General features: G+C 38.4%; 1 protein-coding gene across 1 annotated transcript; it reads left to right on the forward strand.

Annotated features, from left to right (window-relative positions):
• Window positions 1–8,359: 8,359 nt before the first annotated feature.
• On the forward strand, window positions 8,360–9,755 carry LOC104265527 (the record flags this gene model as incomplete). Its single annotated transcript, XM_009859744.1, has 1 exon — window positions 8,360–9,755. A coding segment is annotated over exon 1 (1,396 nt), but the record flags the coding sequence as incomplete, so codon positions are not given.
• Between the last annotated feature and the right edge of the window lie 2,888 nt (window positions 9,756–12,643).

Below are 12,643 nucleotides of genomic sequence, written 5' to 3' on the forward strand. Positions count from 1 at the left end.
TACTGTGGTGCCTTTCTTTCCACCAACTGAAACCAAACGATTTGACGTTGTTTAATTTCTTAATTCAAAGTAATTAAAAATACAAACCTTTGTCCTTTTTGTTCCATTTTGCTTCTAAAACTAATATAGGGATTCGTTTAAACTTTCTATTCCTTTTGATTAATAGCTTTTAATTTAAATAACCGTGTGTGAGGAAAACAATATCCTACATATATTTCAACATTTGGGTCAAAATATTTACGTCACGCAAATTAACGAAACAGCGTAGAAAATGATCCGTATTATAACACGTGTTACCATATTATAATACAACATGTTTCGAAACGTCTCAACCAATCATGTCCGTTTGTTAACGACTCAACCGTAACTAATCGGGTGAAAAGACTTATCTTTGTAACGAGACAAAACAAGAGCGCTAACTTCGCTTGCGTTAATGAATGCGCATTGAGACTTTCCCCTTCCTACAGATGAAATCGTGAGGATTTTTGCAGAAACGAAACCCCGCAAACTTGATATTCCATTATATTTTTTTGTTCAGATATGAATTTTGTTTGTTTTAATTAAACCGGTTCTTTGTTTTTGATTTCCTAAATAGAACTGTTTTCGATTTCTTTGAATTTTGTGTGATTGAAATGTATAACTTTCTACACGCCTCTCTTTAACCCACGAGACGGTCAAAGTAAGCGTATAGCGGATCGAATAAAAACGATATGGTGTCGATTGTCAAAGTAAGCGTATTTAAACCGGTTCTTTGTTTTTGATTTCCTAAATAGAACTGTTTTCGATTTCTTTCAAGTTTGTGTGATTGAAATGTATAACTTTCTACACGCCTCTCTTTAACCCACGAGACGGTCAAAGTAAGCGTATTGCGGATCGAATAAAAACGATATGGTGTCGATTGTCAAAGTAAGCGTATTGCGGATCGAATAAAAACGATATGGTGTAGCGATTGCAGCGATGTTGACTCCAAGTTCGTTTTTATTAGAATGGTTACACTTTATAAACTTTTGCGTGCGAAAACGACAGCGGTGAAAAAAGGGCAACTTAGAGAGCACAGTAACAGAATAAGGTAGTGTCTGTGATTACGCAATGGCGATGGGCAAATAACACGTAACGGAATTGCGCAATGCAGAATGTGACCGGACTAAGTTTCAGTCGGCACATAACTCCCCCCGGCGAGCATCGAAGAGTTGTCTTTCATCTGGTCTGCAATGACTTTTGGTGGGCGGCCTCGTCGTGGGGGTTGGGCGGTTTGGACTGGTGTTCCGAGATCTACATGTGCGCGGGTTTCAATCGATCGACACCAGTTGGTCTTTACCGCCCACGTCTAGTTAAAACGCTTTTGGACCATTTTCGTTTTGGACCATTTTCGATAACCCTGTAAGGTCCGTCGTAGGAGCGGTGAGAGTGGCTTACGATGTGCATCTCTGCGAATGAACACGTACTCTTACCTTGTTCAAGCTGTTTGTAACGGATGAGGGTGGAATGCAATGACGTGACATGGCAACCGGAGCCAGTTTCCGCAAGATTTCTTGTAGTTGTTTAAGAAATTCGGGTGCTGCTGGTTGTGTCTCCTTGTACGTTGTTGTATCTCCTGGAACGGCGACTAGTGTACCATACACTAATTCCGCAGACAAAGTTTGCAAGTCGTCCTTTGGCATTGTTCGGATTCCCAAGAGAACCACCCAGTTTGGATCGGTCAAACGGGCCATCAGGGCACTTTTCAAGTGACGATGGAACCTTTCTACGAGACCATTTGCCTGTGGATGAAACGCTGTGGTTTGATGAAGTTATATATATCTAGGAACTCGTTGATCTTGGACCACAGTGTGGACCACACAATTCACTGTGGTACTGTGGTCCGCGGTCTGACGACACGTTCGTAGGGATTCCGAATCTTGATATCCAGTTGTATATGAACCAGTCTGCAGACTATGGCAGTTCCCGACGAGATCTCGCGCGTACAAGACCAGATATTTTCGCGTGCACGCGTGCAAGTACACAAAATCTGCGTGCAAAGTTCATGAAATAATAAATTTATCTAATAACCGGCTCGCAATTAAATAAATTATGGCACCACAATTATTTCCATGCTAGATACAAGCAATGGCGTTATTTTCACACAGATTCGTTTAAAACATTCCAGCGATTAATACGTCACAGATACCATCATAAAGGTTATAGTTGCTCGACAATGACTGCAAAGCTTAGGGTTAGTAGGTTACAACAACCACGTTCAACAGTGAACACAGACAGTTATTTACAAAATGTCAGAACCACGTTCAACAGTGAACACAGACAGTTATTTACAAAATGTCAGATAATAATAAAGAACCCGAAGCCAAAGCCACAGAAACGTCAGTGAATTCTGCAACCAAAAGAAGACAGCCAGAAGAATATTCATTTCTGTTTGCAATGTAAGAAGACTATTTCTCGTGGTAATCCAGCTTCCAGGAAGCGAAATGCCGATAGTGCTCATCGGAATGATAAATCATTTGACTTGAAAAAATTCATAGTGCCATACGACCACATCAAAGCTCATGATATAAGGAAAGTAATGAAAAAAGCAGTTGGGACCTCGGATCACTGTGACAGTACTGACTTAGACTCTTCTAAGTCAATGGACGTTTCTGAAGGTATGCTAATGCAAGAAGTACCTGATGATAACACCGCCCCCAACGTTATCGATTAAAGCTGCGCCAACCGTTCAAACTACTTCGTCTGGTATAACAACTTCACCAAGCACATCGATGACCTATGATGAACACTTTAAAACAATTCATGAAAAGTTGGATGATTTGGTTAAAAATCGATCAGAAGAAGTACAAAAAACACCTTACAGAGATAATGAAAGTACTGGTCATTTTCAAATACTAGGAAAGGCTCAATGTTTACACGATATAGAAGGGTCTTGTTATTCATTTTATATTAACGACTTCGGGGGAGGACTTACCCGATGTATGGTTTGCTTCGAGCATCTTTGTGACACCTATCCGCGTTTAGGACACGTCAAGGAGCCAATGCTTGCAAAGAAAACTTATCCCAGCATTCAAAAGAACGCAGGAAACACGTTGTCTACTGGGCTTGAGATACCAGAAGAGAGAATGAAACATCTTGTTTCTGGTAACAATCAAACATGGTACAGTTTAAAAAGTATGCTGATTGAGCACGCAAGCTGTTCCTCAAAACGAAACGGCGGCTTGAGCCACCACAAAGCATTAATTTGGAAAAAGAAAAATTCACGAATTGGGATCAAAAATAACTGAAATAGTAGCAAACCAACTGAGTAGCGCTTTGATTACGATAAAAGTAAAAGCCGCCACACTTCACTACGAGTCCATGATTTATTTCATTTCTTCACTGCTGGGGTTCAGATGTTGGGAACATAGGACATGGACGGAACCAATTTAATCAAATGTTAAACGTGTTCCAAACACACTTGTTTTTGAAAAGCCGCCACACTTCACTACGAGTCCATGATTTATTTCATTTCTTCACTGGTCAGATGTTGGGAACATAGGACATGGACGGAACCAATTTAATCAAATGTTAAACGTGTTCCAAACACACTTGTTTTTGAAAACTAAAGTGTTAAGCACCCCTTTACCATCGACGGGTGTATTTCCACACTTCTCTACAGCATCGGATAAATCGACACCATGCCGAATCACGCGGTCATGATTTTGGTGCAGCATAGGGGTAAAAAAATCACGATACCCGTAGACGCACCAACGGTTTACCATCTCTCGGGTGCAATAATCTTGAGAGGCGGAACAGCTTGCTAATTTGGCATGAACAAGTGTTTGTAGGCCATTGGTGGAAGGGCATCTTCAGTAAGGCTACTTCACAGTTCAATTGTTTTATCTTGTTGCACCCCAGGAAGAGGGGCAATATCGGAAAACCCTTTTAAAGACAATTTTAGACTCTGATGAAAACACAATTGAAAGCAGGGGGTCAGTCCAATGATACTCTGCTACGAAGAACGAACGTAGATTGGAGGTACCCCCTACCAATTCAATGTCGTAACACATTAAAGGAAATGGCTTCCTTATATCTTGACGGTTGCGAGGAGTACAACTTGCCTATGCATTGTGTTCCCGTTTTTATAGACCAAAGAGGAAGGGCATCTCGGTATGCTGATAACAGTAAAGTTCTTTCCCGTCTTGGAGCAAAAGCGGGTAGTTTCGTCTTATGTGATGAAGACCAGCCGTCCTAATATTGAAATTTTTATTACCGCCCGCTGCCGCTTTTTACTTTTTGCCTTTACCCGCTTTTTATTCGTTGTTTTCCGCTTTTTACCCGCTGCATCTGTTTTAAATGTCGTGTTGATGTTTGTATATTTTATTTCGTTTTTAATTTTTCCGCGTGCATGACGTAAATTTTGGCGTGCTTATCAAAAGCTTAATAAATAACTCGCGCGTGCAGCTGCCATACTCTGCAGACTGGGGATTGTGTTCAACGGTATTTGATCGAACAATTCAGCGCAACACTGCGAAATACACTATCAAAAGTATATGGCAGACGGATTTCATTCTTTTGACTTTCACGTGATTCAGCAGACCCCGCTTCATGAATGCCGGGATGATTGCATTCTTTTGACTTTCACGTGATTCAGCAGACACCGCTTCATGAATGCCGGGATTCGAGCGGTACCAGTGGAGTACGTCGTCCAGTGCAAGTCTGTGCATTATGTGGCGAAACAGGCCCCTGGAACAGTAATTGTCGACACTTTAATGCGTCGCGTCATGATATGAAAAAATCAAATCAAACTTCTTTAAACGAGCGTTAACTGGTGAAGACGAGGCCAGGTGGACACATGCTTTTTATGTTCTCTGCATGCTGCAAGGTTTGTCTAATCCTACTAAGTTTTTTTTCTGTTTATGAACAATTGTTGTTAATCGGTGCTATTGGCCAGTTAACAACTCCATGTGGTGTCATTCTTACAGCCGCTAATAAAGAAAATATAAAGTGCTATGGTAGTGTTCGGGTCTTTTTTATGTTCTCTGCATGCTGCAAGGTTTGTCTAATCCTACTAAGTTTTTTTTCTGTTTATGAACAATGTTGTTAATCGGTGCTATTGGCCAGTTAACTCCATGTGGAGTCATTCTTACAGCCGCTAATAAAGAAAATATAAAGTGCTATGGTAGTGTTCGGGTCTGTCTTAACGTTGGAAAGTTACAGACAAATGTAGTTTTCTTGATAGCTGATATTGGCACCCCTCGTGGCATATTAGGTTCAGACATCCTCATAAGCGAAGGTTGCCTAATAAATTTTAAAACACGATCGTTCCTGTTTAGTGCATGTGACACGGTCATCTATAAATATAAGCTATTTATACTGCAAAATAGTTTTAATTTGTACAAATGTTTGTGGCAGATCAATTCCTCGACCCAACATAACCCCTGTTTTGGGAATACTGGGTGGACTCGTGTTCCATGCCCCCCCGATAAGCCATGCACACATACGGTAGGTGCACGTCCCAGTTATTGCGGTATTAATAACGAACTTTGCAAGTACCTCATTTTCCCATACCAGGCCCACTGAGTAAAGAAGTTGCTCGCCCCTGGAATATAAACCATGGTACATGCGAAAATAATTACAAGCTTGTGTCGGCAATACTGCCGCTGGTGACCAGTAAAATTTTGGTCTCAAAATGCTCCTTACGTGTCCCTGATACCTGTTGTAGAAGTTTTTTTGAAAAATTCATACGTGCGTGTCACAAATTAACTTTGAAAATGCGCAAAAAAGTGCCTGCTTCACCGTAATACGCATCTGCGTAAGGTTAACAATTTATTACGTCACAGTGACATTTTACGAATGCTACAACACGTTATAATCTTGTTTTTTGCACTGATTTATGCTAGGAAAAACTCCAAGCCCAAACCCTAATTTTTAACCCTTAACCCCTAAATTTAAAAAAAACTAACCAATTACGTAATCTGTAACGTAAAAATCAAACGTGGTTATTCACACTATATGACGTAATAATCTTAAACCTTGTTTGATGACCGCCCGTACTGAAAATAGGTTGACGCAGCACGATTTCGCGCTTGTCTTTTGACTTTCACGTGATTCAGCAGACACCGCTTCATGAATGCCGGGATGATTGCATTCTTTTGACTTTCACGTGATTCAGCAGACACCGCTTCATGAATGCCGGGATTCGAGCGGTACCAGTGGAGTACGTCGTCCAGTGCAAGTCTGTGCATTATGTGGCGAAACAGGCCCCTGGAGCAGTAATTGTCGACACTTTAATGCGTCGCGTCATGATAAGAAAAAATCAAATCAAACTTCTTTAAACGAGCGTTAACTGGTGAAGAAACAAAAAAGTTGAGAGCTACCAGCACGTCAACCCCATATCATCCGAAAGAGACTCTCAGTGTGAACGTATCAATCAGACAGCACGTCAACCCCATATCATCCGAAAGAGACTCTCAGTGTGAACGTATCAATCAGACAATATGGCGGACTATAAAACTAATGTTACACGACCAAAGTCACCGGGAGGATCAATGGGAAGATGTGTTACCCGAAGCTGTACGTGCTGTTCGGTCACTATTATGTACCAGTACAAATTGCACTCCTCACGAAAGACTTCTCTTTACCTTTTCGAGACGTTCCATGACAGGAACATCTATGCCAACATGGCTTCGCTCTCCGGGACAGGTGCTACTTCGACGGTACGTCCGTAGAAAAGGAGATCCATTATGTGATCAAGTGGAGCTACCTAATGCTAACAATTCCTATGCCAACATACGTCACAATGACGGCAGAGAGTCGACAGTCTCAACTTCGGACCTCGCCCCATGTCTCTCGCCAACACACAATAACTCCAACCAAGAAACTACCGGAGATTTTCAAGAGCCATTAAATGACACAGCATCAGTGCCGAAAGTAACACTTCTATCAACGAAGTTATGCCATCGGAACCAGAACCGGTTCAAGAAAACGACAGCTGTCGGTCTGTTGAAGATTTACCTCCAGTTCGTCGATCAACTCGTAAGCGCAAACCTTGGTACGGAGATTGGGCCTCTTAACGTAAATTTTGTGTTAAATTAAAAATATACGCCTTTATGTAGAGGAGATTGTGATAGTGTTCAAGTTCTATTCCCCACTGCGTTAAACTAAATATGTATGGCCCGTTTGGCAACACTTAATTATTATTGTGCGACGCGTAAGCTTCAACGCGCGTAATCAACATTCCTGTGTTTCGCGACGCGTAAGCTTCAACGCGCGTAATCAACATTCCTGTGTTTCTTGCATAAATAATCCTTCCGTACTCGTGTAAAGTCCTACGTGTTAAGTCTTACTATTGTGGTTTTGCTGAGACGTCCGTTTTAAGTTGAATAAAGCCTATGATCAGTTTCGTTCACTAATAGGTTTCCGACAGTCACCAGCGGCAGTAATACCGTTTGTGTTAAAGGGCTTAAACACACCCAAATTTACATCGCTTTAAAAGATAGAGCGTGTTTTTCCAATTCCAACGACACCTTACTTGTTTTAATCGGTTCTTTCCAGCTCAAACACTGTGAAATTCATAAAACTGATTTGGAAGTTGCGTAACGAAGCAAACTGAGAAGTGTGCTACTCACGTGACAAATTACGTCACAAAATTGTTGAAGCGTGGCCGCTTTCATTCAGAAAGACGCGAGGCGGTGTGTTCAGCGAGACTGTGTGAAATTCATAAAACTGATTTGGAAGTTGCGTAACGAAGCAAACTGAGAAGTGTGCTACTCACGTGACAAATTACGTCACAAAATTGTTGAAGCGTGGCCGCTTTCATTCAGAAAGACGCGAGGCGGTGTGTTCAGCGAGACTGTGCATGTAAACAAGCTTTTTGTTGGATAACGAGAACAGACCGCGAGGATGATGTAGATGCTCGACTCTATAGAGCCATACAGTTTTGAGCCAGAGACTCTCATATAGTTCAACTCTTACAACGGATCATGCTGTTGCAGATGAACGACTTAGACTTAAACTGGTAAATTCTCTGAATAAAACATATTATTCTATTCGTTTTTTAATCAGAACATATATAAATAACTCCAAAGCTTTACTTTCAAGGTGTATTTACAATAAATGCCAACGTGTTTTAATCAGAACATGTAAGTAAAGCGCCTTGGAGTTAGATGTACATGCTCGACTCTATAGAGCCATACAGTTTTGAGCCAGAGAATCTCATATAGTTCAACTCTTACAACGGATCATGCTGTTGCAGATGAACGACTTAGACTTAAACTGGTAAATTCTCTGAATAAAACATATTATTCTATTCGTTTTTTAATCAGAACATATATAAATAACTCCAAAGCTTTACTATCTATCAAAAAAGAATAAATTCACAACCCTAAATTTAAATATGAGGTCCCTGGCTAACCCAAATAATTTTGCAAAACTGGAGGCACTTATTGCCTCGTTAAATTTTAAACCGGATATTGTTTCAATAACGGAAACCTGGATCGTGGAAAATCAACCCGGCCACTACAATAACTTACAAGGATATTCATTCATTTCTAATAACCGATCTAAATATAGAGGGGGTGGTGTTGGGTTATACATAAAGTCCAATCTAAACTTTCATATTAAACAATGTACATCCATCATGGAAGAAAAAATATTCGAATCACTGTTTGTTACTTTAGAGGACATAAGTTTTAATACCACCAGTAATTCATCGCAAAGTAGTTCCCTTATCTGTGGCGTAATTTACAGATCACCCGGTATAGATCCTAAATCTAACCTTGAATTCCGTACTCATCTATCTTCAGTCCTAGATAAATTAGAAACTAGAAACTCCAAATGTATTATCATGGGGGACTTTAATTATGACCTTATAAACGAAAACAACACAAACACTAACGATTTCATAGATTTAATGCATGACTATTGTTACCAATCAATTATTATAAATAAGCCAACCAGAATTACAGATACAAGTGCCACAGCCATTGACCATATTTGGACTACTATCAATAGCTCACAAATCAAAGCAGGCATAATAACAGACCCAATATCAGATCATTTGCCAATAATCCAAGCAATCAACCTCAAAATTAATAACAGCCAGTCTAACATCAGTTCAAGAAATTTTAGCCAGAAAAATATAATAAATTTTAATGGAAAGTTAGCAGACATGGATATCAGTAAAGTGCTACAGGAAACAGAACCAAATCTTGCCTACTCCCAATTCCAGCAACAATATATGACAGAATTTAACAGTAGCTTTCCGGAAACTAAAGTAAACAAATCTGACAAAAGTAAATGGTTTACCAAAGATCTTTACCTTCTTAACAGAACCAAGCAGAAGTTATTTAAAAAATACTTGCAAAGGAATACAGAAGAAAATAAGAAAAGGTACAATGCAGCTAGAAACAAATACCATCATGCAGTTATAAATGGAAAAAGAGAACATTATAGAAAGCTATTTAGTGCAAACAGATTAAACATGAAAGCCACCTGGAAATCTATAAACTCACTACTTGGTAAAATCAAAACTCAATACACAAAAGCATTTGTAATAGATGGTAAACCGACTACTGATCCACTCATTATTTCTAATAAATTTAATGACCACTTCTTTAACATAGCCGCAGATCTAGTAAAGCAGATACCACCCACAAACACACATCACACCCACTACCTCAGTCAAAAATCTCAAAACTCCATTTTCATCTGTCCAACAACCCCAACTGAAATTAAAAATATAATCATGGACCTAAAATCTAAATCTAGCTGTGGCATGGATGGCATCCCAAGTAGACTGATAAAATCCACCCCTGAAAACATTTTGCTTGCCTTATCCCATGTGTTCAATCTATCTTTACAAACTGGAACCTTTATTGATGATTTAAAAATTGCAAAAATCATTCCCATATATAAAAAAGGCAACCCAAAAGACATTAAAAACTATAGACCGATAAGTTTATTACCCACTTTTTCTAAAATATTGGAAAAGTTGATGTATATACGCATCCTATCATATTTAAACAGCTTTAAAATACTGTTTACCCACCAATTCGGCTTCAGAAAAGGCCACTCCACTGGCCATGCTACCTCCCTGTTAGTAAATGAATTAACTAATGAACTGGAAAAAAACAACTCCGTTCTGGGTATATTCCTAGACCTCTCAAAGGTATTTGATACTATTGACCATAAGATACTCCTTAGCAAAATGTCACATTATGGTATAAGAGGCACTGCACTAAACTGGATTCAAAGTTATCTGTCCAATCGGAACCAAATAGTAGAATTCAATGGAGTAATGTCTTCAAACCAAAATTTTGTCAATCTAGGAGTCCCACAAGGCTCAATCCTTGGTCCCCTACTATTCTTAATCTATATTAATGACTACCCAAATTGCCTCATTCACAGCAAAACCATAATGTTTGCCGATGACACCAGCATTTTTATTTCGGGTAAAACTAGTTTGGTGATCAGCCAACTTGCCAACACAGATCTAGAAAACACACTAACTTGGCTATGCACAAACAAACTGGTACTAAACACTGATAAAACTAAATTTATGTATTTTTCCAACTCCCCCAACACTAAACTACCCCATGTACCAATAGAAATCAAGATTAATAATAATAAGATTGAACAAGTCAACTCTTTTCGGTTCCTTGGAATAACAATTACAGAAAATCTTTCATGGAAACTACATATCACAGAGTTAATCAAAAAATTAAGAACTAACTTAGCCATAGTACGCAAAATTAAGCCATTAGTAAATCAACCAACCCTCATAACCCTGTACCACTCAATGATGTTAAGCCATATTAGATATTGCATATCCACTTGGTGTAACGGAAACAAACAACTGATATCTAAACTCCAAATCCTCTGCAACAAATTCATTAGAATGACTTTAACCTTGGTAAACGAGAAAACATAACTTCAACTATGAACCAACATGGTCTTTTTACCATCCAAGAAATGTACCAGATAGAAATCCTTAGTTTTATGAACAAATGTAACAATAATAAACTCCCTCAACCCCTTATTGACATAATTTCCCAAAAACCACCGCACCTAATTAGAAAAACAAGAAGTTGCCAAATTCTTCATTCCATTCTGCAACAAATTAACTTCCCAACAGTCTATGAGATACATCGGCCCTAAATTATGGTCTTCTTTACAAATAAATATTCGTGACCAACCCACCCTCAGAAGATTTCTTGCAGCTGTCAAACAACACCTTAACCTAAATGCCATGACCTAACAATTATACCCCCTTATCCACAATATAGAAATTAATATTCAAATTATAACCCCTGTTTGAAAGGTTTAAATTGCCAGTATCTACATCTCCTCTTAAAATTCTTCATTACTGAACCTTTTACTTTCTGCATTTGTTTCATTGTTTGTTTGTTTTTTTGTTTTGCTTTTTTATTATATATATTTATTTATTTTTTATTACACATATTTACCTCACATTTTGCTGTATGTCAGGTTTTGGTTGCTGTGTGAAAACACTGTGCTTCTGACCACTATATACCAATACTTTTAAATTGAAGTGTTGCATGGTCTTTGTCAAATATTCCACATTTTTATTTTCTTACATTCACACAAAAATATGATGTAACTGTTGAGATAGAACTACCACTTGGCAAGCCGATGGCACAAATGTGTGTGTTGTATTTATTTATTTTTTCTTTACAAAAAATATGATTAAACTAAATAGTGCCGGCCCTGATAGTCTCTCATCCCTCACTTTTGTTTGTTTTCATTATCCACAAATTTTAAAACTTTTATCACAATTGCACCTGTATTACTCGCTTTTCTTTCTGTATTCTCTTTCCTTATTATCTTATTTATTTAAATACATATATTCCAAGTTACTGCCGAAATATTTCCTTTGAGTTGCAGAAAATGGGGATAGAAAAGATAGAAAAAATCGTCCATCTTCATCTGGGATCTCTTGACCTACATGGACCTTCACCAAATAGGCAAATAACATTTCATCAACCAAGCACCTCATCCACAAAAGTCATTGATTAACATTGCTGCATCTTTTGTACATATCTTTCTTTTCTAAAATTCAGTCCTAGGATTATTCTTGGACCTGTCAAAAGCATTCGACACTATAGACCATGAAATACTGTTACAAAAGATGTCTCATTATGGTATCAGAGGGACTGCATTAAATTGGATCCGTAGTTACCTTTCAGACCGGAAACAATTAGTAGAATTTAACAGACATTTGTCCTCCAACCAAAAAACTATAAATCTCGGAGTCCCACAAGGATCAATACTCGGCCCTTTATTATTCCTGATTTATATAAATGATTTCCCAAACTGCTTGAATCACAGCAAATGCATAATGTTTGCTGATGACACTAGTATTTTTATATCAGGTAAAACAAAGACAGAAATTCGTCAACAAGCTAATAATGACCTAATAAACACCTTAAATTGGCTATGTTCTAATAAACTAATTTTGAATACTGATAAAACTAAATTTATGTTCTTTTCAAACTCTGCGAAAGAAAAATCACTAACTCCCATAGAAATCAAAATAAACCATCACAAAATTGAGCAGGTAACTTCTTTTCGATTTCTTGGCGTTACAATTAGTGAAAATCTTTCATGGAACATCACATCACAAACCTAATTAAAAACTACGAACAATTTGGCTATAGTA

The sequence above is a fragment of the Ciona intestinalis genome, unplaced genomic scaffold (genome assembly GCF_000224145.3).
Source record: "Ciona intestinalis unplaced genomic scaffold, KH HT000277.1, whole genome shotgun sequence".
NCBI lineage: Eukaryota > Metazoa > Chordata > Ascidiacea > Phlebobranchia > Cionidae > Ciona > Ciona intestinalis.